Source organism: Acomys minous, assembly GCF_964271855.1.
Source record: "Acomys minous genome assembly, chromosome: 13".
Lineage (NCBI taxonomy): Eukaryota > Metazoa > Chordata > Mammalia > Rodentia > Muridae > Acomys > Acomys minous.
The window spans coordinates 9,957,813-9,982,327 of NC_140495.1; the positions used below are offsets into that span (position 1 = coordinate 9,957,813).

The window sequence follows — 24,515 nt, forward strand, 5'->3', positions numbered from 1 at the left end:
GAGTTGAACCAGCCAGTGAGTTCAGAAAGAGCTAGAAAGACTTGTAAATGGCTCTCATCTCTTCCCCTCATCTGAAGAAATAAAAACAACATTTACACCTGGTATCCAATGTGGTTGGGAGGAAGATATGATTGGAGAAGGAGAAAGCCCACCAACATTGCAAAAAGCAGAGGACATCTGACAGAAATGTTGCAGAGGACAGGAGACATCTGACCGAGCCGCAGAGAAGAGATTTGCCTGGATCATCTCTAGAGGAAGCACCAGTTCTTTGAGTTCAATTGGAAGCACAAAGAGACTCAGGAGACTCTGGAGCTGCAGGAGCCTCTGAGACAGTGACTCACAGGAGGCCAGCCCAAAAGATAATTTTAACTATATAGACAGACTTTTCCTGCATTAAAAAGTGGGAAACTCAGGCTGTAGAGATGTCTCAGAGGTTAAGTGCACTGTCTGTTGTTCTAAAGGTCCCGAGTTCAATTCCCAGGAACTACATGGTAGCTCATAACCATCTGTAATGAGATCTGGTGCGAAGTACTCAAGAATGCAGAAGCAGGTGGATTGCTGTGAGTTCAAGGCCAGCCTGGTCTACAAAGCAAATCCAGGACAGCTGAGACTACACAGAGAAACCTTGTCTCAAAAAAAGAAAAAAAAATCTATTGCAGTTCTTATTGTAACTGTGACCACAGGAGTCAGCTCTTCCTTGCTTTCAATTGCAATCTTTATAGATTTCCTCTCAAAGAGACTGAAAAAAATAACTATACAACCAGGAAAAAATAGCCATACAACAAGGAAAATTAGTTATGATAGTACAAAGGCTTGACAGAGAAGAGGCAGAGAAAGCAAATGAACAGGAAACAATTATGAACCTATGGTACCTAATGAAATTGAGGACAAAGATAGCCCATTGAATCTATGGTGCCACCTTTTAATGAAATTGAGGAAATGCAACCATCCGCACCAGCTTTCCAAGTTACCTGGGAACAAATGCCAGACAGTGGTAAACATTCACAAAATGAACAACTAGTCTGGAATCCTGTTAAAATACAAGATCTCAAACATTTTAAAAGAATCAATGGTAACTTATGGAATGCAAGTACTCTATGTGAGACAGATGTTGAATACCTGGGCTACCCAAGACAGGATTATCCCCCAACACTGGAAAGATTTTGCAGCAGCCATACTGGAAGCTGGTTCTCAATTACAATGGCTGACATAGTGTCAAGAAGAAGATCCAATTATGAAAAATTGTTATGGGTCTAAAGGTGTTAATATTGTGAAAATCAATTGTTAGGTGAAGGTCAAATGTTGATTTATGAAAGTAGAGGCAATCTGATGACTCTATTATTATACAATGTACTTTAAGAGCCTGGGATAAGGTGGTAGACCAAGGAAAAGGGTCTATGACATTCACAAAGATTATGCAAAGCCTCAGAGAGAGACTTTTACTGATTTCTTATATAGATTAGCATTGGCTATAAATAGAGCAATATCAGATCCAGATTTGACCCAGGTATTAATTGAAACATTTTTAGAAAATGCAAATGCAAGGTATAAAAACATCCTTAGACTTTTAAAAGCTCAATCACCACCCATGGATGAATGGATTAAAACTACTACTGATATTGACCCTAGTGACTATATAACTGGACAAGCAGTAACCGATAATCTTAGGTATCAAAATGTCCATTGTTTTAACTGTGAGAGATGAGGCCATTTGGAAAGGGATTGTAGGCAAGGCATTCTTGGAGACTTCTCTAAAAGACCTCAGCTTTCCAGGATTTGTAGAAGATGTGGTAAGGGTAGGCACTGCAGGTCAGCAAGAGATATATGAGGTAATCCCTTACTTATGGGAAACTCCCTCTGAGGTAATCCTTTAAATACAGGAAACTTCCTAAGGGGGTTTGCTCATACCCTACAACAAGCAACACTAGCCAGGTTTTTCCTATCAGCAGCCCTCAGAGAAACTAGAGAAAAGTAAATTAGGTATTGGAGATGCAATGCATGCTACAGAAGGCAACACTGCTCTGGCCTTAGCCACAAGTAGTGTTCATTAATCAAGGGCAGAGCAGCTCCACCAGTTGGAAGAAGAAATTCTGGAGGTTTGGGAAAACCAACAGCCCTACTTTTAAAATGGTTAACTGACAAGCCTGTGTGGGTAGAGCAAGGGCCCTAGAAAGAAGAAAAATTGTAGGTGCTTGAGCAGCTGGTACAAGAGCAATTGGAAGCTCATCATACAGAAAAGTCTACAAGTCCTTGGAATTCTCCTGTATCTGTTTTTTGTTTTTTATTTTTAATCTGGAAATTGGAGGATGTTGACTGACCTAAGGGCTGTAAATCAACTGATCCAACAAAAAATGATCCATTACAGTTTGGAATCCCTGGGTCAAGGATGGCCTATAATAATAATAAATTTAAAAGACTGCTTCTTTACTATTTCCCTTACAAAGCAAGATAGAGAAAAATTAGCCTTTACAGGCTACTTACAACAATGCTCAACCTGTGAAAAGATACCAATAAAAAGTCCTTCTTCAAGCTGGTGTGGTAGTGAACCACTTTAAATCCAGAATGTGGGAAGGCAGAGGCAGGAAGATCTCTGAGTTCAAGGCCAGCCTGGCCTACAAAGTGAGTCCAAGGCTATATAGAGAAATCTTATCTTGATAAACAAAACAAAACAAACAAACAAACAAACAAAAAACAAAAAACAAAAACAAAAACAAAAACAAAAGAAAAGAAAAAGTTCTTCAAGGAATGTTAAATAGTTCAAGTCTATGTAAGTATTTTGTACAACAGCTGCTAGAAAGAATTCATAATCAATTTTCTTAACCCATAATTTACATAATCATATAATTATGAATGATATCTTGTTGGCAGATTCTGATGCAAATAGATTAGAGATAAAGTTTAATGAAGAAAAAAAGATTTTACTTAGTTGGGGTTTAAAATTAAGTCAACAAACGATTCAACCACAAAAGGTACAGATCAGAAGAGATCTGTTACAAACATTTAATGACTTTCAAAAACTACTGGGAGATATTAACTGGCTGCAGCCTACTGTTTGATAACTATTCAAGAACTGAGAAATTTGTTTCAAACTTTACAAGGTAATTCTTTTTTTTTTTTTTTAAGATTTATTTATTACATATACAGTATTTTGCCTGCATGTACTCCTGCCCTCCTGAAGGGGGCACCAGATCTCATTATAGATGGTTGTGGCCACCATATGGTTGCTGGGAATTGAACTCAGGACCTTTGGAAGAACATACAGTGCTCTTAACCTCTGAGCCATCTCTCCAGGCCTACAAGGTAATTCTAACTTAAACAGTCACAGACAATTAACAGCTGAAGCAGAGAAAGAGCTGACTCAGGTAGAGCAAAAACTGCAGGATGCAGCGTATGTGGCCCACCTCCATCCCAAACACGCCTGTATTCTCGTTATCTTGTTTTCTACTCGTTCTCGTACTGGACTCATTATGCAGAGAAAAGACAAAAGTTTAGAATGGATCTTCTTAGCACATATAAACAGAGGGGAAAAAAAAAAACTAGAAACTTACGTTGAAAAGGTTTGATCTAATTGTAAAAGAAAGAATAAGACTTTGTTAATGGTCAGGAACAGACCCAGAAGAAATTATAGTGTCTTTATACCAATGCTGAAATTACCTCATGATGGGTAATTAGTGAAAATTGGCAAAGAGTTGTAGAAATTATTTGGAAGAAGTTTAATAACAAATATCCCAAAAGCAAGCAACTCCAGTTCATAAAAGAACTAAATGAATTCTGCCCCCCTGGTACAGTGAAAAAAGACACCAATTTCTGAAGTGCCTACATTTCATACCAATGCAAATAAACCAGGAATGGCAGGTTTCATGTCAGGAAATGTAAGTAAAGTATTTCAAAGCCCATATGCTTTGGTTAAAAAAAAAATCAGAGCAAGTCTTATGGTTTTATTAGACTTTTCTGAACCCATCAATATATTTTCTGCATATTCACAATATGTAGAGAGGGTTATATTACATGAAGAAACTGCTGAACTTATTCCTGATAATTCAGAATTAACATCGTTATTTATACAACTGCAATATACAACTTGAGGCAGAAATGATCCATTACATATCACCCATATTCAATTTCATATGGGATTGCCTAGCCCTTGGCACAAAGAAACGAAGAGATTGACTAATCATTAATAGGAAATGTGATAGAAGCTTCAGAATTTCATAAAAGGGTAGCGAGGGTCCGCCAAGACACCACTGCTCTCTTGCCCAGGTCCCTGCTTCCCTGACCCATGCTGGAGGCACAGCCTTCTTCCTGAGAGTGGGGAGATCTTCCAAGTGACAACACCTGGCTTCGGTTTTTCCTTTTCCTTCTTCCTGAGAGTGGGGAGATCTTCCAAGTGACAACACCTGGCTTCGGTTTTTCCTTTTCCTTGGAAGTTCTGAGTGAAACTGAGGCACCTCACTAGGGTAGTGGTTCTTTTCTTTCTCTCTCTCTCTCTCTCTCTCTGAATGCCTCTGCAAGAATCATTGCTTCTTGACAAAGTTTCTAAGCCTGGCATCTCCTTCTAAAAGCTTTTATAGGAGGTTCCCTAAAATCCAGATTCAGGAGTGCAGAAGACACGGGGACTGGCTGTGAGGAGAGCTGGGAGAAGTGACTTATGGGTGGAAAGAGGAGAGGCTCTCATTTGCTAGATCACCTTAGCCAACTCATCTCAGAGGTCTGTAGAAAGCCTGCAACCGTGAGCCTAGAGGGAAACTGAGAATTTAAAGGAGGAAGAACATCATCAGAGCTACCTCTCAGGTAGAGGGGGAAATGGAGCCAAATGGTGCCTACGGGGAGGCAAACTAGCATAGATAGGAGTAGTTTACTGCTCTTAGGAAAGTCATTCAGATCCCGCCAAGTCTCGGTCTGATTTGTAAGATGGAGGTACTGAAGCTGGGAGTGCAGCTCAGTGGTAAATATGTGCTTGGCATGTGTGAGGCACCACAACAAAGTAGGGGTTGGCGGTGTGCCACTGAGTCCACCAAACTGGAGCAGGCAGTCTGCATAACCTGCCTGGGAAGGGAACATCAGAGAAGACAGTGGGTATGCCCTCTGTGTCACCCAGACATCTGTAAAGAGACACAAGACCAGTGCCCTCCCCGGAGCCTGAACACCACAAGGAGGATAGTCTCCACCTACAGATCCTCTGTACGTGTGCTAGAAAAGTGGTAATTTCTGACAGGAAACTTCTCAACCACCAAACCACCTCTCCAGCCCCTTCTTTTCTGTTAGAGTTTTTTTTTTAAAAAAAAGGTTATTTATTATGTATACTATATTTTGCCCGCATGTGTGCCTGCACCCCAGAAGATGGCACCAGATCTCATTATAGATGTTTGTGAGCCACCACATGGCTGCTGAGAATTGAACTCAGGACCTTTGGAAGAGCAGACGGTGTTCTTAATCACTGACGCCCTGCTCCCTTTAAAATTCTAATTGCCTGCAATTTCACCACTTTTTGCCATTTTCTCTACATTTTAAAAAGTATTTTGGCCGGGCGGTGGTGGCGCACGCCTTTAATCTCAGCACTCAGAAGGCAGAGGCAGGCGGATTGCTGTGAGTTCAAGGCCAGCCTGGTCTACAAAGCGAATCTAGGACAGCCAAGGCTACACAGAGAAACCCTGTTTCAAAAAACAAACAAACAAAAAAAGTATTTCTTCCTCTTTCATTTATTCTGCATATCTTCCTCTGAAGTAGCTTCCAGTTTACTAATGCTTTCTTTAGCTCTTTTTAATCAGCTGTTAGATCCATCCATTAAATTATTAATTTTAGGGTTTTTTTCCATTTCTAATATTTCCATTTGATTATTTTTAGCTTCTCATGATGGTAAAATTATCCTTGCCTTTTATATCTTTATAAAAATTTTAAAGGATTGTCACCTTAAAAAAAGAATTTAAAACAAATGTATGTGTATGGCTGTTCTGCCTGTAATGTATGTCTGTGCACCATGTTTGTGTCTGGTGCCTAAGGAGGTCAGAAGAGGATGTTGTAAGTTTCCCTGTGCATGCTGGGAATCAAACCCTGGTCCTCTACAAAAATAGCTAGTGCTCTTAATGGCTGAGCTATTTCTCCAGCCCCAAGGATTGTCTTCTGAAAGTCAGTGTTTACCAGTGCTGACATACGGACTTTCTTTTAGCCGTTGTGTCTCCTGAATTTTATTCATTATTAATATCCCAGTATGCGTGGCTATTTTATATTGTGTAAGAAATACTATGCTAACAAAAAAAATTGCTTGTTGAAATAAATCAAGGCCTAGGTTAGAATTGTCTTCCTTAAAAGTAGATTTTTATGAATTCTTCCAGATACCCAAAGGCTTGAAATTCCATTATCATCTTTGAAACCTAAAGAGCAGGTGCAAACACTCCTGGGACATTTTCTCCAGTCTTAAGATTATAAGACTCACTTCTCTTGAGCACCCCATGGGTTAGTTAGGAACTCAGCAGGCAGTGGAGATGACTGTCTGCTCTGCAGCCTCTAGAGCGGTGGTTGTCAGCCTTCCTAACACTGTGACCCCTTAGTTCAGTTTCCATGTTGTGGTGACCCCCAATCATAAACCTATTGTCATTGCTACTTCAATGACTGTAAGTTTGCTATTGTTATAAACCGTAAATGTAAACACCTGTGATTTCCAATGGACTTATGCTGGTCAAACGACCCTTTCACAGGGGCCGTGACCCACTGGTTGAGCCCAGATGCTCTAGAACCAAGCTGGGATGACTCATAGGCTGATGAAAACTCAACAGCAGGGGGGCTGGAAGCAGCTGAAATCACTTTCACTCATATTTCAGGCAGTTAACATTAGCTACTGGGGAGGCCACTGGCTAAGGTGGTTGGCAAAGGCCCTGTGTGGGGCCCTGACCTTCCTCAGAGCATAGCCACGCCGTCTGTATTTGTTGCTTTTGCATGACTGTGGGTAAAACACCTGAGAGAAGAGCAGTTGTTTTGGCTCATGGGCTCAGAGATTTGAGGCCAGGAAGCTGGAGAGGCGTGAGGGCGAGAACCACCCAGTCTGTGGTGCCAGAGGCTGGTCATACGGCTGAGGACCAGAATACAAAAAAGTGACAGGAATCAGGCTGTGCAAGTAATCCTCAAAGGACAGCCCCCCTCACCCAACCTGACCTACTGACCAGCTTGGCCCCACATTGTAAATGTGCCATCACTCTGGGGTCAAGCATTCAAAACAAGAGCTCAAGGAGGATTTTTTTAAAAAAAAGATTCAAACTATAATTACCTGTAAATAATTATAAAGCTACAAAGGTGAATGAATGGCTTTAGAAAGCAGAACATGCTGGAAGGGCCAGGAGATGACTCAGCAGATAAAGGCAACTGAAGAAGCCTAGTGACCTGAGTTACACCCAGACACCCACGTGCAAGGCTGGATGTGGCGGCATGCATCGGTGATCCCAGCGTTCCTATGGCGAGATAGGAGCACAGACCAGAGAACTGGGCTGGAAGCCGGGTGGCCAGCTAGCCTGGAGTACGCTGAGCAGCATAAACAAAAGAGACCCTGCTTTGACAAGGCGGAAGAGAGAACTGACTTTGAAAAGCTGTCCTCTGAACTGGATGGTGGTGGCGCACACCTTTAATCCCAGCGCTTGGAGGCAGAGGCAGGCAGATCTCTGTAAGTTCAAGGCCAGCCTGTTCTACAGAGTAAGTCCCAGGACAGCCAAGGCCAACAAGAGAACTATCTAAAAAACAAAACAAAACAACAACAACAAAAGGAAATTTGTCCTCTGGGGTGTGTGTGTGTGTGTGTGTGTGTGTGTGTGTGTGTGTGTGTGTGTTTGTTCCACCAGCCCATATGCACATGCACACATAAATAAGTAATACATAGATTGGCCATGCTAGAAGCCACAGTACATCCCACATTGCCTACGCTGCTGTCCCTGCAGGACAGTTAAGTCTCATATACACCTAGGCAGGCAGCTGAGCTGGTTGGGAAGGAATGCTTTTCCCAGCTGTCCTGACTTACCCGAGGGTGCCATCAGCCAGCCAGCCTGTTGTGCACACTGCAAAGGCGCAATCCTGGATCACCCTCTTCAGCTCACTGGTAGACACCAGGTGGGCACCCTTATCCTTGCAGGAGAGCCGGGCCGCCTCCAGGTCCAGGCCCTGCGAGCCGTTCTGAGACTCCAGCACGAAGAGCTTCCCTGTGCAGGATGAGGAAGATACGTGGGTGGTGAGGCGCAAGGCGTCCCTGGGGACTGCGCATGCTCGTCACTGGGGACTGAGCATGCTCGTTGTCTGCAGACCCTGGTGCACACCATGCCCGGGGCCAGGTGATGATAGTCCTGTGTTTCCATTTCCTTCTTCTCTAGTCATTTTGAAATGGGTTCTCCCTGTGTTGCCCAAAAGCGCTTCAAACCCGTGAGCTCAAATCATCCCCCCATCTCGTCTTCCCTTGCATCGGGGACAAGAGTGTGACAGGGTCTCTCGATGGTTCTAGTCTACCATAAAGAAGCAAATAAACAAACATAAACATTTAACCGAGGTGGGGGCATGGACTGGATGGGTAAGTGTTTGCCTTAGGAGCTCAGGGGCCCTGAGTTTGATCTGTAGAAACCGCATACAAATAAAGCCAGGTATGGTGTTGCTTTGTGGTCCCAGTGCTGAGGAAGTGGAAACGGGGATTATGGATGGGCTTGCTGGGCAGCTGACCTGGCCTATTTGAGGAGTTTCAAGGCAGTGGGAGACCCTGTCTCAAGAGAACAACAGCTTTTGGCGTTTGAGCACAACAGCTGAGGTTGCTCTGTGGACTCCACATGCATATACACGTATGTATATGCTGGCTCTCTCGGTCTCTCTGTCTCTGTCTCTCATCTCACACACACACACACACACACACACACACACACACACACACACACACACACACCAACTAGAAAGTCCAACATGCATTTGAATTAGCTGGGTGTGATGACACATCTTAATCCTAGCACTGCAGATCTTTGAGTTCTACAGGCCAGCCTGGTCTACAAGTGAGACCCTGGTGTGTGTGTGTGTGTGTGTGTGTGTGTGTGTGTGTGTGTGTGTGTGTGTTAGCTTTGCTTTGTTTAATCCTTCCTCCAAAACAGATGTGACAAGGCTCCTCGGTGTCCTGGGTTCCCTTGCGTGGGTGTCTTGGTGCCCAGGGCTCTGACACTGTCCTCACTGCTTCCTTCTGCCTTGCTTGCCCTGAGGTGTCTTGACCTAGCACGGTTCTTCGCTTTTTCCCCCCCCAAGACAGGGTTTCTCTGTGTAGCCTTGACTACCCTGGACTCGCTTTGTAGACCAGGCTGGCTTCGAACTCACAGTGATCCGCCTGCCTCTGCCTCCCGCGTGCTGGGATTAAAGGCGTGCGCCACCCGCCCCCCCCCAAGGCTGGTTCTTCACTTATTGTCCCTTAGGACACAGAACTACAGGGACTCCCCACAACAAAATCACTTGTGCCTGCTGGACTTCTGTCCTGCTGCAAAAGCGGAGGCCCTCGCCTGCCACACCCTCACTCCCTGAAGCCCATCTGTATATGGGGGTGGGGCAAAAAAAAAAAAAAAAAAAGGTCAGGATACACCTGGGGTAAGACTGAATGGAGCAAGAGGTAGGAACTCAGGCTGAAAGCAAGAGAGAGTTTCCAGGGGGGAAACAATTAAACATAGTACAGGGGAGCACTGTGTGGAGGGACAGAGGAACGCCTTGGGAAGCCCTCTGCACCTCCAGACCCTTGTGCCCCCACAACTGATGATTCAGATCTGTGGTTCTCAACCTGTGGGTCGAGACCCCACAACATGAGGGACGGTATTAAAGGATTGCGGCATTAGGGAGGCTCAGAACTACTGATTTAGATGGAATGGGTCTTTTTCTTTCATAATGTTTTCATTAACTCTTTGAGTTTCATTCAACATATTTTGATAGTAGCCATCCCCTCCTCCTCCTCCTCCTCCTCCTCCTCCTCCTCCTCCTAGACCCTCCCCAACCTCCTGCTCTTTCAAACACCCCTGTCTCTCAACACCCAGTTTGGTACTGACTGCTGGACTCCACACACCCCACCCTATGCACACAAATGAAAAGCAAAGTAAAGTACAAAAATACAGCATTGCCTCTATTTAGTGTATTGTGACACATGTTGAATTAGTCAAATGTAAACTAAATGTCTTTGTTCACATTTTAATATTTTTGAGACACTTTAAATACCTATAATGGTGAGTCTCAGCTAAACAGCCAGTCCCCCTCCTTGCCGAACAGACTCAGACAATGAGGGGTCAGCACAGGCCCACGGAGGGACCCTTTCCCAGTACAATTTGCAGTTCTGCCATGGCTCCGCTATGCAAGGGAGGGCTTAGGAAGTGGACTTTCCTTTCTTTCTTTCTTTCTTTCTTTCTTTCTTTCTTTCTTTCTTTCTTTCTTTCTTTCTTCCAGTTTTTTGAGACAGAGTGTCTCTGTGTAGCCTTGGTTATCCTGGACTCACTCTGTAGACCAGGCTGGCCTTGAACTCACAGTGACCCACCTATCTCTGCCTCCCAAGTGCTAGGTTGAACCCATGCGCTACCACCCCCTGGCCAGGTTAGAGAGGTGAAAAAGGCATGTGTGTGTGTGTGTGGGGGGGGACAGCAATAACAAACACACACACTAGGAGTCCTCAGTTTCCCTTTGCTGGACCGTAAGCCCGCCGTCTATTTTCTATGTCCCTCCCTAAGCCAGAGAGACACAAAACTGATCTTTATCCATGCGGCATTCTGCTTAAGCGTTCATAATGGGGTGAAACTATAAAACACCGTGGAAAGAGATTTGTTTGAGGGAATCAAAATTGGAACAAAAGTAGACATTGTTCAAAAAGCATTCTACTTGCATGTTTTAAAATCAGTTGAGGAGGATACAAGAGATGGGATAAAAACTGACATGTAATATGAATAAATTAATAAAATGTATATATTTTAAAAATAAAATAAAATCAGTTCAATTTTCATAACTCAACATCAGGCCTGAAATACTAAAGCGTTACCAGTGGACAGACTGCAAAAAGGGATGAGGTTTCATGTGGTAGTGATGGAATGTTCTAGAATTAGATGCACAAACATTGTACAACAAGATGTTTATATATGTATTTTTAAGACCGCAGTTCTACGTTTTTAAATGGTAACATTTATGAAGCATATCTAGATTTTTAAATTTAAATTAAATATTTTAAATGAAAAAAAAAAAAAGGAGCTGGGCCTGGGGGCACACGCCTTTAATCCCAGCACTAGGGAAGAAGAGGCAGGCGGATTGCTGTGAGTTCGAGGCCAGCCTGGTCTACAAAGCGAGTCTAGGACAGCCAAGGCTACACAGAGAAATCCCGTCTCGAAAAACCAAAAAAAAAAAAAAAAAAAGAAAGAAAGAAAGAAAGAAAGAAAGAAATCGGGGCTGAGGATATGGCTCAGTGGTGAGATATTTCTATAGCACCACCACATAAATTAATCGGTAATTAATTAGGAGTCACGAACAGCCTTTAAAGTTTAAAAAAAAAAGCTCTCTCTTTAACGCTAAAGACGCAACCTCAATGACCATGCCCTTATTTAAAACATGTACAAACATACAGACGTTTTTTTTTAAGCACCAAGGTTTTCTCTCCCAGATCTTCAGCTTCATTTCTTATCAGATTAAAATAACTATATTTCATTCTGTGCAAAGCTTCCTAAATCAGCGGAGAGCTTTTCTCTCCTATTGGCCCCGGTTGTCCTAAGGGTGGACTTTCTAGAAACCTCCTAAGGCTAGGGACAGCGGGCTCCCTTCAGATCCTCTGGCTCCGCGTTCAGAGAGGTTTTGTTTCAACAGCTAAACACAGCTGAGTTAGCTTTTTCAAAAGGAACTTGGATTGACACAGGGCCCTAAGCCCTCTAGTTTAGGCAAGTATCAAAAGCCGAATTCAAGGGCCAGCGAGATGGCTCAGCAGTAAGGGTGCTTGCTGCCAAGCCTGCCGACCCGAATTCCACCCCAGGGACCCACGCAGTGTGTGGGGGAAGAAATGAATCCTTCAAGTTGCCCTCTGACCTCTACACATGCACTATGGCAAGCATAAGTGTAATCTCTCTCCCTCCCTCCCTCCCTCCCTCCCTCCCCCTCTTCCTCACCGGCTCCCCACAATATTTTTAAAGCTAAATTCAAAATTTAAATACAAAGTAAATAAACACATACAGAAATGTTAACAAAATGTAGTTGAATTCCGGTTCAGTGAAATAAAGTGGGCTCTACCTAGTTTTCCATCTTCTGTCCCAGGGCATCCACCTAGCAGCTAGGCTCCCGCCATGCTGTTTGTTTTAAAATCGTGGGTCCCATGTTCCCCAATATCCCCCGCTCCACGCCTATTCCACCCTCCTCCCCCCTCCAATGCCTCCTCTCTAGCTGTTTCTTCTACCCGGCATAGTCTGCGTCCCCGTTTGCCCGGGCATGGATCTTCCTGGACAGTGCGAATATTTTCTAACCTCCGCCTCGGGGAAGGACACCCACTTAATAGATACTGAGAAAAGAAAGGATAAGAAAAATCAGTGCCAGCAGGGCAAGTTCGAGGGCAGCCGAGACGTGACTTCATTCTAACACTCTCTCTTTCCGGGGAAGCAGGCGGCAGGGAGCGCTGGAAAGGGCGGGAGCGGGTGATGCTGGGGCGCAGGGTGGCCAGTTCCAGGCGGCATCTCTGGCCTGGTTGGCCTCCCGGCTACACCGGGGTCCCGGCTGCTGCTGACACTCACCCTCTGAGCGCACGGTGGGCAGCTGCAAACCCAGCAGGAGCAGCGCGGCGCAGAGCGCAGGCAGGCTGCCGGCCGCCGGCCATCGCGGCCCCGCGCTCATGGTGGTGGCGTCCGCCGGCTGCGCGCGGCCAGAGAGTTCCCGGGGATGCAGGAGAGACGGTGGAAGATGCTGTGGGAGTCGCAGCCGGAGCGCCGGGACCCGCGAACTCCCGGGGGTCTTGGTTGGCGCCACCCAGGCGGCTGCAGTCCGGCTCCGCCTTCGCGCCGGGCACCTGGGAGCCCCGGTGCCAAAAGGGGCTGCGCCCGAGGCGCGGCCGGGGCGGAGGGCCAGGTCCTGGAGGCGGGCAGGGGGTACCCTCGAGGGGAGGACGGCCGGCACGCAGGGTTGACTGGGCGCAGGCTTACAGACAAAACCTTCTTTAAACGAACCCTTTTTAGCTGAAGAATGGAAGCTGCTGATTTGATAGCCTTGGTCCTCAGGACATCGAGCTCCGTTCCATTTGGAAAAGGCCATCTTGGGGCTGGGGATGTGGCTCAGTTGGCAGAGTGCTTGCCTGGCAGGCACAGAGACCTGGGTTCTGTTCCCCAGCACCAAAGAGAATCGAGCATGGTGGCAATCACTGGTAATCCCAGCACACTTGGAAGATGGCAGAGGTAGAGGAAGCGCATCTAATTTAAGCATTTCCTTCAAAGGCGTGTCCTCCCTCACCCTTGCGTTCCTCAGCTCTCACTTTCAAGTCAGATCTTGGTGACCTCCAGAGCACGCGGAACTCCCATATTCGGGGGTAGTGGGGTCGTAGTGACACGAGAAGCTACATCTTAAGTAAGCATCTCGGTGAATCAGCCAGAGATTGGTCCCACCTGGAACGGACGATCTCTTCCAGTTCACTGGTTCCTGTCTCCCAGTGTTGGCTCCTTGGAGCTCATAAACCCAGCTCTGTTGTCTGGCCTGGTGGCTCATGTCCCTGCAATCTTGGTACTCTGGAGACTGAGGCAGGAGAATTGCTGCCAGTTCCAGGTCAGCATGGGCTACACAACAAGACCCCATTTCAAATATTCAATCAATAGAAGAAGAACAACATTGTTAAAACTAGTACACCGGTGGCTTTCTGTAGTCTGCAAATCCCTTCCATGTTAATGTACCAGTCAATATATGGGTATTAAGTCCCACAGTATGGCTGCCCCTGTGCTAAGTGATAACGATGCCATATTTGTTCTTTTGAAAAGTCCTGCTCAGGCGAGCCAAATGCTAAAGACTGAACAGGAGTTTGGTGCTAAACCACGAATGTCTGTGGTGCTGTAGTTAGTGAGCTAGTCAGGAAGAATATGTTTTCTTTTAACAGTATGGACTGGGATTTGAACCCACATCCGGCTTAGGACAGACATCATTTTTTTTTTCAGCTCACATTATTTATATGAGCCAAGGCTAGTCTAGAACTCAATACGTAGCCTAGGTTGGCCTCAAACTCACAGCCCTCCCACCTGTACCCCCATAGGTATGTGCTATGTAGCCGCCCCCCTCTGTCTGTGTGTATGTATGAAAATACAACTTGTGGGGGTCACGTACGTCCTCCACGTACGTCCACAGGGTTGAACTCAGGTCATCTGGTTCCAAGGCAAATGTCTTCAACAACCAAAACCATCTTGCTAGCCCTCAGATAACTTTCAGAGTATACCAAAAAGACAGACTCTCTGCCAAGGCTACCAGTGGAGATTAATTCCGTTATATGATTAAGTTTCCCATCCAAAAGACAGGTACTTGAGCATGTCAGTGGAGTGAGGGCTGACAGTCATTCACATGTTAGTATAAATGAATTTACTTAGCTACTTTCAGTTTAGCAGTTGGCAAGGTAACCTAGGGAGTGAGATTTCACATGTCTGGACTGGAGGAGACATTGAAAGCTGCCTGTGAGCGATGCCAAGAGACCCATCTGAGGATCTGAGGGCAGTGCCTGCTAAGATTGTAGAAGTCATTTGGAAACTGACTACCTAACTCTGATGGCATTTTAAACATTATCTTTGCTCAGGTCTGTCTTGGCCTGCCCTCCTCCAGGGAAATGGTATGTTCTAGAGGTATAATTTGGGAAAGCACTGGGGAAAGCCATCCAACTGTCTCCCATGAGTTTGTGCTTGCCTCATGTCCCAGAAAGTATGGTGGTATAGATCCAAAAGAAACGAAATTTGTACAAAATAGTCACAGCTCCCTCATTTGTACCCTCAGGAGCAGCGTAGGCGTCATCAGTGGATGAACGGAACGACAAATGGTGAGGTGTTCAAGTGGAATTATCAGCTGGCAAGGGGAGGAACGGAACCCAATGCTCCAGGGCTGGACCCTTGCCTAACTCGCACAGTTCCTCATCCTCTGGGTGTGGCCATGTACACCCTCAACCCCAGCACTTCAGATGTAGAGGCAGGATTTTCTTACACTTTTTTTTAAAAATATTTATTTATTTATAACATATACAGTGTTCTGCCTTCATGTGTGCCTGTACACCAGGAGAGGGCACCAGATCTCTTTATAGATGGTCATGAGCCACCATGTGGTTGCTGGGAATTGAACTCAGGACCTCTGGAAGAGCAGACAGTGCTCTTCACCGCTGAGCCAGCTCTCCAGCCCCTCAAGGCAGGATTTTCAAGGGTCGGAAGTTCAAGGTCATTCTTAGCTCTATCAAAGGCCAGGATGAGCCTGGGGGGGGGGGTACCACGAAAACAGGCCAGCAAGGTGTCCCAAATGGAGAAGGCACTTGCCCAGAAGTCTATGACCTGAGTTCAGTCCTTCGAGCCCACAGGGTAGAAGGACAGAGCCAAATCTCTTGGGTGGTCCTCTGACCTCCACATTCAAATTGTGTCAAACACATCCACACATCTACAAGTAAATAAATAAATGTCAAAAACACACACCCAAACAAACAAAACCAAAAACTGAGGAAAAGAGGCCAAATGCAAATGAGTTCATGCCATCTGTAAGAAATTTGATTCAGTAAGGGGAATAATAGCCAGGTATGATACAGTACGCCTTTGTGCTTGGGAGGCAGAAAATGGAGCATCTCTTGGGGACTCAAAGCCAGCCTGGACTACAGAGTGAGTTCCAGGACAGCCAGAGCTACACAGTGGGATCCTGTCTCAAAAATCAATCAATCAATCAGTCAATCAACCAATCAGTTTTTTAAAGAAAAAAGAAATCAGAGATGTGTTAGGGTGTTGGTCAGTGCTATGAATTCTGGTGCTAATTATTGGGCCCCAAGACTTAGTTGCTGCCCAGAGGAGCTCACTCTCACGGACACCTGTCCTCGTTGTGTGAACCTTGCTCTGCCTATTTAAAGTTGATTGGTTAACAAACAACACTGAAGCTTGGCATTTTGGCAGAAGAGGAGGAGGTGGAGTTTGAGGTTCACAGGCCTGAGGTAGGCGGACTGTAAGGCAGGAGAAGAGGAGACAGGTACAGGAGGAGGAAGAAAGAAGAGGTTGCGATGGGTTAGCATGACAGGATCGGTGTGGATGGAGGAAAGCGGCCCAGATGAAGAACACTAGAAAGTATTTCGGAATTATGTATGGGAAGTAGCCCAGATAGAAACGATTATAGCAGATGGCCTGCGATGGGGGCTGGGAAGTGACAAGGATAGTTTAGAGGTTTAACGTCTGCCCAGTCCCAGGTAAAATGAGGCAATTCTAAAATACAGCAGGCAGGTGTCTGTGTCTTTATTGATTACAATAGCGGGTTAGATAATACTGTCGTAATAATTGTAGGCTAATTTTATGATAAACATTACTAGATATTTTATAATTCCTACAACAGAGATGAGAGGGCCTCTTGTACCGGGTAAGTTGCTTCCTGCAATGGAACCTACGCCTCGGAGGGAGGAAGGATCCCAGGATTCAGGAAGTTTAGGAAACCTGAGCTTCAGAAACTTAAACAAATGCCCTGAGGTCCCATCCAAGCAAGGTTATCTAAGCAGTAAGCAGTTGCTGGGAGTTGGGGGGAGCTACGGGGGTTGGGGGAGGGGGGGACTCCTTAGTGGCGCTGCCTGCAGGTTGAGCGGGCTACAGGGCTATCATTCATGCCTGGGTGGGCTTTTCAGCGGTGACGCACGGTGGCAACCATGTTAGTGACCCACCTTACTAATTCATTTAGTTAACCCAAGTAAACTCCTGGTTCACCGAGCTAGACTTGGGCCGAACTCTTTCTTTGATCTATTGACAGTCTCCTGTCCGGGTGGATAGATGTCTGCTCCGGTGGTCTCCCTAGGAAAGCCTCTAACTCCGCCACACCCTTGAAGGGTGGGGAACACAAGTCTAGAGTATGTTCCCGCCTCGGAGGACTGCGGTGATGCATTTGAAGTGTTCAGTGTTTGCTGAGTGGTTATTCAACAAGTAATTGATTAAATACTTTAAAAATGATAAAATTCGCACTGTGCTGTGGTTGTGCGCACCTTTAATCCCAGCAGTCGTTCCGGGACAGCCAGGGCTACACAGGAAATCCTATCTCAAATAACAATAATAATAATGATGATGATTAAATAATAATAATAATAATAATAATAATAATAATAATAATAATAAAAATGATGGTAATAATGATGACAATGATGATAGTGGGGTGGTGGTGGTGATGGTGATGACAACGACGACAACAAATTGAGTTATTTCTCTGAGGAGCAAAAACAAAAAAAGTTTAATGAAAAGACCGCATACTGAGATGTGGGCGGGGTTAAGGGATGATGAAGTTCTGGGGTAGAGTGCCTGAGAAGGACGGGAAGTGGGGATGTTACCAAGTTAGGCAAGAAACAGAGCCACAGCCGGGGAAAGAGCAAGTGTGAACAGGAGGACCCGAGTTCAGTTCCCCAGCCTGTAGTCTGAGCACTGCTGGGACAGAGACAGGCAGATCCTGGGGCTGCTACCCGGCCAGGCAGCCTGAGCTTCGCGATCTCAAGTTTCAGCAAGAGACCCTATCCCAGTTTGCTTTTCTTTGATGTGATAAAACACGGACCAAAAGCGACCTGGGAGTGAGTCACAGTGGCAGGAACATGACACAGAAGGTCACATCATACCTATAACTGTCCTGGTTGGGCTGTGGTTGGCATGCCAGTAGGGCATTTTCATGATCAATGATTGATATGGGAGGGCTCAGCTGACTATGGGCAGTGCCACCCATAGGCAGGGGGTCCTGAAAGATATTGAGAGGAGAAATCCAGGCGAGCAAGCAAGCAAACAAACAAGTATGCATGCATTCATTTCTCTCTGCTGTTAACTATTGTCGCAGTTAGGGCTTTATTGTTGCAAAGAGACCGTGATCATGGCAACTCTCGTAAAGGAAAACATTTAACTGGGGCTGGCTCACAGTTCTGAGGTTTGGTTCATAAACATCATGGCAGGAAGCATGGCAGCATGCAGGCAGACACAGTGCTGGAGAGGGAGCTCAGAGTTCTACGGTTGGATCCCCAGGCAGCAGGAAGATAGCATGACACTAGGCCTGGCTTGGGGTTCTGAAACCCCCAAAGCTCACCGCCAGCAACTCATTTCCTCCAACAAGGCAACACCCACTCCAATAAAGCCACATTGCCTAATAATGCCACTCCCTGTGAGTCTGCTGGGGGAGAGGGGGCACTTTTATTCAAACCACCACCGGCAGAAAAGGGTTGACTTCATAGGACAGTCAGTCCAGCAATTAGCGACACAAGGCAGGAAGCTGGGGCCAGGAGCTGATGTGGAGAGCCTGGAGGGGCGCTGCTCACTGTCTTCCCACAACAGCTGACTTAGTAAGACAACCCCCCGCGGACATGCCCACAGCCTCCCTGATGTAGCCAATCTCTCTCGGTGACTTCTACCCAAGTGGCTGCACACTGTGTCAAGCTCACAGTCTAAAGGCACCACAAAGCCAGGGTGGGAAGGCTGCTTGCATGCACAGGGCCTGGGTGGGGCAGGACTCCTTGCCGCTAACAATAACAACCATGGCAAAAACCCTAAAATAGAAAAATCAAAAGATAAATATCGACAGTAGGATTTCCATAAGCTGAAACAGTGCCGCCTTTCTACCCTTCACCATACGCTGTCTCCCGGAACCTCCCCCCTCTGGTTTCCGTCTTTCATCCCTCTCTCCAGGAAACTGCAGCAGGGTGTCACCATCTGCTGAGCCCTTCTGTTCCAGGCTGTCTCAGTTTCCAGGGGAAGGCTTTTCTGTACTCTCTGCTTCCTCCTTCGTGTGTGCTTGGTTTTTTGTTTGTTTGGTTGGTTTGGGGTTGGTGTGTGTATGTATGTGTTTGGTTTTTGGTTTTTCGAGGCAGGCTGTCTCTGTGTGGCCCTGGCTGTCCTGGATTCACTTTGTAGACCAGGCTGGTCTCGAACTCACAGCGATCTGCCTGCTTCTGCCTCCCAGAGTGCTGGGATTACAGGAGTACGTCATCATGCCCAGCTGTGTGTGCTTTGTTTTGGTTTTGTTTGTTTGTTTGTTTGTTTTTAAATATTTATTTATTTATTTATTCTGTATGCAGTGCTCTGCCTGCTTGTACCCCTGCAGGCCAGAAGAAGGTATCAGATCACATTATAGATGGTTGTGAGCCACCATGTGGTTGCTGGGAATTGAACTCAGGACCTCTAGAGGAGCAGTCAGTGCTTTTAACCGCTGAGCCATCTCTCCAGCCCCGTGTGCTTTGTTTTAAGGGTCAAGGTCAGCCGAGCGTGGTGGCGCATGCCTGTAATCCCAGCACTCAGGAGGCAGAGGCAGGCGGATAGCTGTGAGTTTGAGGCCAGCCTGGTCTGCAAAGTGAGTCCAGGACAGCCAAGGCTACACAGAGAGACCTTGTCTCGAAAAACAAAAAAAACAAAAAACAAAAACAAAAACAAAAAAGAGTCAAGGTCTTGCCAGGTAGCCCAGGCTTCTTGCTGTGCCACAGCCTCAGCCTCCGGAGTGTAGAAGGTTCCAGTACCCTGTCCTATTGTGTTTCTTGGAGAGCCTTGCCTTTGTTCTTCATTCTTTCTCTTTAAAGATGAAGCCTGGCTTCACTGAAACTCCCAGGCTCAAGGGACCCTCCTTGCTCTGTCTCCTATATAAGCCAAGGCCATAGGCCCCCCACACCCAGCTTTATTCTATTTCTTGAATTAAAGTCCTATCTCCATGAGACCAGCAGGGTTAGGTTGTGGGGTGAGGGGACGTTGAAGACGGGGTCTCACTATGTAACCTTGGCTAGCCTGGAACTCAGTATGTTCAGTCATCTCAGGCTGGCCTTGAACTCATAGAGCTCCGCCTGCCTCTGCTGAGATTAAAGGTGTGTGTCACCAAGACAGTGCTCATGAGCATTTGAGGTTCACTGAGGGGTGTGTCCTGGGACAACCATACAAAGAGCCACCCAAAATCCTGAGACATCTCCATTTTCAACTGTTGGGAACAAGCAAAAGTCCTACCATTTCATTTTCAGACTCCATTTAATCATAGGGAGATACTAAATTCAAGGTTCCAGGCCCAAGGGGAGCTGGAGACTTTCCAATAGCTGAACAGCTTCTGTTGTGAGGAAACGGTTTTCTGAGACCAGACATCTCAGGGACAACTTCTCCATCTTGCTAGCAGGGTCAACTAAGTTCATGGTCCCAGGCCCAGGGACCCACTCTTATCCTGGCAGATGGAAACTCCCTTGCTCAACCCCCTATGTCAAAATACAATTGGACAGTGCTACAGCCCACCGCCCCATCCCCCTTGCTTTAGGTTACATCCTTTAAACATGCTGTACACCGTCCCTTCAGGGTCACAGTTCAGCTCCCAGAGTTTGTTCTGCCCTGATCAGTCAGTAGCAGCTTGATTATGATAAACTTTTATCATCTGCACTGACCTGGCATTTGAGTTATGTTGGATTTAAGTGGACCCCACAACCAAACACAGATATTTCAAATTTTTACATCAAGGAGATACAGGCTCCTTGTCACATAAACCCACAGACTGTAGACTCATTGCTCATTCCCAGCCTTAGACGACCAGGTACACTCTTCTGAAAGCCCTCGCGGGTTAAGCACTCTCTCACTGTCAGTTGGTTTGACGGACCATGTTGGCCATGAGATCTCCCAGCATTCACCCCGGCATCATCCGTGTGTTTACCACGCGAGCTCAGTGAATCACTTCTTTTCATGATCGTGTCCCCCAAATGATACAGAGAAGAAATTACAATCCCCGAGCCATCACCCTAAAATGTTTACACTGCGCTGCGACTCCTCACTTAATAGCAGCAACAGCAAAACACACAGCTCTCACCTTAAAGGGAACAAGAAGCAGTCTACTCAGGAGCCATTTGAATGGCCGTGGCCCAGGGACACAGACTTAGGTTACCCCAAATTCCACATTCCAGTGTGGAAAGCAGGTCTGCAGTTCCACAGAACAAAGAGCACTGTCAATCAAAGAAAGTTTTAAAACACATTGGTGAGTCCGTCAGTGTTGTGGTTTGAATGGAAATAGCTCCCATAGGCTCCTGTGTTTGAATGCTTGGTCTGAAGTTGGTCGGAGCTGTTTGGGAAGGATTAAGAGGTGTGGCCTCGCTGGAGGAGGCGTGTCGCTGGGGTGTGCTTTGAGGTTTCAAAAGACCACACCATTCCTGGTTAGCTCTCTCTGCCTCGTGCTTGTGGGTCACAGGTGAGGTCTCAGCGGCTGCTCCAGTGCCATGCCTGCCTGCCTGCTTGCTGATGGCCATGCTCGTACCGTGTTGGTCAGAGTCTACTATCCTCTGAAACTATGAGCCCTAGATGAAATGCTTCTTTTATAAATGTCCTTGGTCATGGTGTAGAAAGTTTAACTAAGACAATTAGAGAGGAAAAGCTTCTAAGGGCCTCAGATGCTATCTGGTGACATACTTAGCTTTTGGGACCTGCAACATTCCAACCTCTCCGGATCATTGCAAGTTTTTTGTTTATTCAAGACATGGTTTCTCTGTGCAGCTCTGGCTGTCCTGTATGCAGACCAAACTGGCCTCCAGCTCACAGAAATCCACCTGCCTCTGCCTCCTGAGTGCTGTTTTTTGTTTTGTTTTGTTCTTTGAGGCAGCTTTGGCTGTCCTGCACTCGCTTTGTAGCCGAAGCTGGCCTTGAACTCATAGCGATCCGCCTGTCTCTGCCTCCCGAGTGCTGGGATGAAAGGCATGCACCACCATTGCCTGGCCATCACTGCAGTCAGCCTTTGCAGAAGGCTACTTTCCAGGAATTCTTGGTCACAGCAAGAATGTTATGGGTTTTGTATCATCGTCACCATCATCACCATCATCACCACCATCACCACCATCACCACCATCATCATCTCCCTGTATAACACACACAATGCACGGTAATGTGTACAAATCATTTCCCCAGAATCAAGACGTCTGGTGAAACAGAATTGCCTGCCTCAAGCGGCCTCGCCTCAGATGCTCCATTCCACTGAGCCTCTAAGGATGAGGTTTCCCAGCCAAATGCCCGCCTTCAGCAGGGAGAGCAGCAGGGCTCCTGTTTATCCCCGAGTAGCAGGCTTCGGTTCACTGCCAGCCTGGAAAATTATTCAAACGAGCCAACCGCACCCTCGCAGTGTGAGCAGGAATCGCCCCACCCTCCTGTGACCACAAAGCCTTCCTCTCACTGCATGCCCTTATTTACCACGTTCTGCTGCTAACTGCAGCCTCTGGGTGGTCAGTGCAGTGTGTGGCATCTTTACCTAATGAATGGCTGTCAGTTTTCATTTGATCAGCACAGGGTGTCAAGTGCTTAGCCATCCTCAGAACCTAGGAGCAGAATCCTCCATCCACCAGTCGGGTGAAGATGACATGACTGAACAGCCAGCCAGTCTGGAGTGATTGTGCCTGTATGAGACCTCACGGCTTGTCCTGAGCACCAAAAGCCTCCAGTCCCAAGAGGGAGGTCAGAAAGACACAGGCACGAAGCTGGAGCCAATCAAGGGGTATAGACCTTGACCCTCACTTCACCTCAGCGTAAAGAATGGGGATGCAGCCAGGCGTGGTGGCGCATGCCTTTAATCCCAGCACTCAGGAGGCAGAGGCAAGCGGATTGATGTGAGTTCGAGGCCAGCCTGGTCTACAAAGCGAGTCCAGGACAGGCAGGGCTAACACAGAGAAACTCTCTCTCAAAAAACCAGGAAAAAAAAATAGGAATGTACAAGGTGACCACAAGAGCGGGTTTGCAAACAGTCTCAATAACATGGAGGAAGAAGAAATTGTCCTAAGGGAGCATATAATTCACTGAGCAGAGCATTTGTCTGGTGTGTGGAGGCTCCTGGGTTTGATCTTCAGACTGAAGCAGAAAGCATGGGGAAGCACTGCTTGCTGACTTGCTCCCAAGCTTACTTTTTCTTTTCAGTTTTTGCTTTATTTCATTTTATGTAGATGGATGTTTTGCCCATATGTATGCAGTACCCAAACCTGCCAGAAGAGGGCGACAGATTCCGTGGGAATGGAGTGATAGATGGGTGTAGGCTTCCCTGTGGGTGTGGGGAACAGAGCCTAACTCCTCTGCAAGAGCAGCCAGTGCGTCCGCCTGCTTCCTTAAACATCCCATGCCCGCCCGCTTAGGATGGCGCCATCTATAATGGGCCAGGCTGTCCTCTATGGATTAGCATCAAAAAAAATGCCCCACAGACGTGCCTACAGTTCCTCAGCTGAGGCTCCCTCTTCTTAGGTGACACTAAGTTTGTATAAAATGACAGCTGAAGGTAACTATGACATCAAGCTAGAGCGGCAGGCTTTCTCACCCACCAAGTCATCCTCCTGGCTCCAATTTGATTATTTTTTGTTTTGTTTTGCTTACCATCTCCCTGTCTTCTCCCTGCCTGTCTCCTGTCCTGCCCTTTTTTTTTTTTTTTTTTTTTTATTTATTTATTTATTTATTTATTTATTTATTTTTGGTTTTTCGAGACAGGGTTTCTCTGTGTAGCCTTGGCTGTCCTGGACTCACTTCATAGACCAGGCTGGCTTCGAACTCACAGCGATCCACCTGCCTCTACCTCCCGAGTGCTGGGATTAAAGGCGTGCGCCACCAAGCCCGGCTGTGTCCTTATTCTGATTGTCAAATTCATCCTCCATTTTAGGGCTCTGCTCCCCTTGGCCTCCACCACAACTCTAAACACACCCAGCCCTCACAAGCGTCCCGAGATACTGATACTTATAGAGAGGACTAAAGTGGATTCGACCCTGCCATGCGGGACTATCCTCCAAGCCAAACTGATACCATCTTCCAAACAGGTGGGCCTGTTGCCTTTCCTTCCTGGAAGGGGGGATGGGGAGGGCCACGGGACACTCACCTTGGGTCTCCAGCCACCACTCCCAACCAGCTGTGTGCAATCCTGCCCTCACTGCACACGGTCTCGGGGTCCCTGGGAGGGGCTAGGGGATGTAGGTGGGGAAGGATTCAGGGAGGGAGCTCCAGCCACACAGGCACAGAAGGGCTGGTGCAGACGCTCCAGAGTCACTACTTTAAGGCCACCTCTGCTCCTGTCTGTAGCCCCTCACCCCTTGCTCTATAAGTGAGCCTGGTTTGTAACATAATTAATAAAGCAACAGTTTTTGTTTTCTTTTCTTTCTTTCTTTCTTTCTTTCTTTCTTTCTTTCTTTTTTTTTTTCTTCTTCCAGACAAGGTTTCTCTGTGTAGCCTTGGCTGTCCTGGACTTACTTTATAGACCAGGATGGCCTCAAACTCACAGCTGTCTCAAAATAATTGACACAGAGAGACTATGGTTTATTTTACAAGCTTAAAGCCCTGGAGCTGGCCGGGTATCAACCCTCTAAGGTATTTAGCTATCTCGCAGCTACACAACCCAAGCTACTTGCC

General features: G+C 46.6%; 1 protein-coding gene across 1 annotated transcript in view; it reads right to left on the minus strand.

The window, feature by feature from the left end:
- The window catches only part of SUSD5 (sushi domain containing 5), a 46,430-nt gene extending 33,369 nt beyond the window's left edge, over positions 1 to 13,061 (minus strand). The window contains exons 1-2 of the mRNA XM_084754540.1: positions 12,732 to 13,061; positions 8,003 to 8,180 (exon numbers count right to left, since the gene is read on the minus strand). Of these exons, the coding sequence (XP_084610666.1) occupies positions 8,003 to 8,180; positions 12,732 to 12,831 (278 nt within the window). The 5' untranslated portion in view covers positions 12,832 to 13,061. The remainder of the gene's footprint in view (positions 1 to 8,002; positions 8,181 to 12,731) is intronic.
- Between the last annotated feature and the right edge of the window lie 11,454 nt (positions 13,062 to 24,515).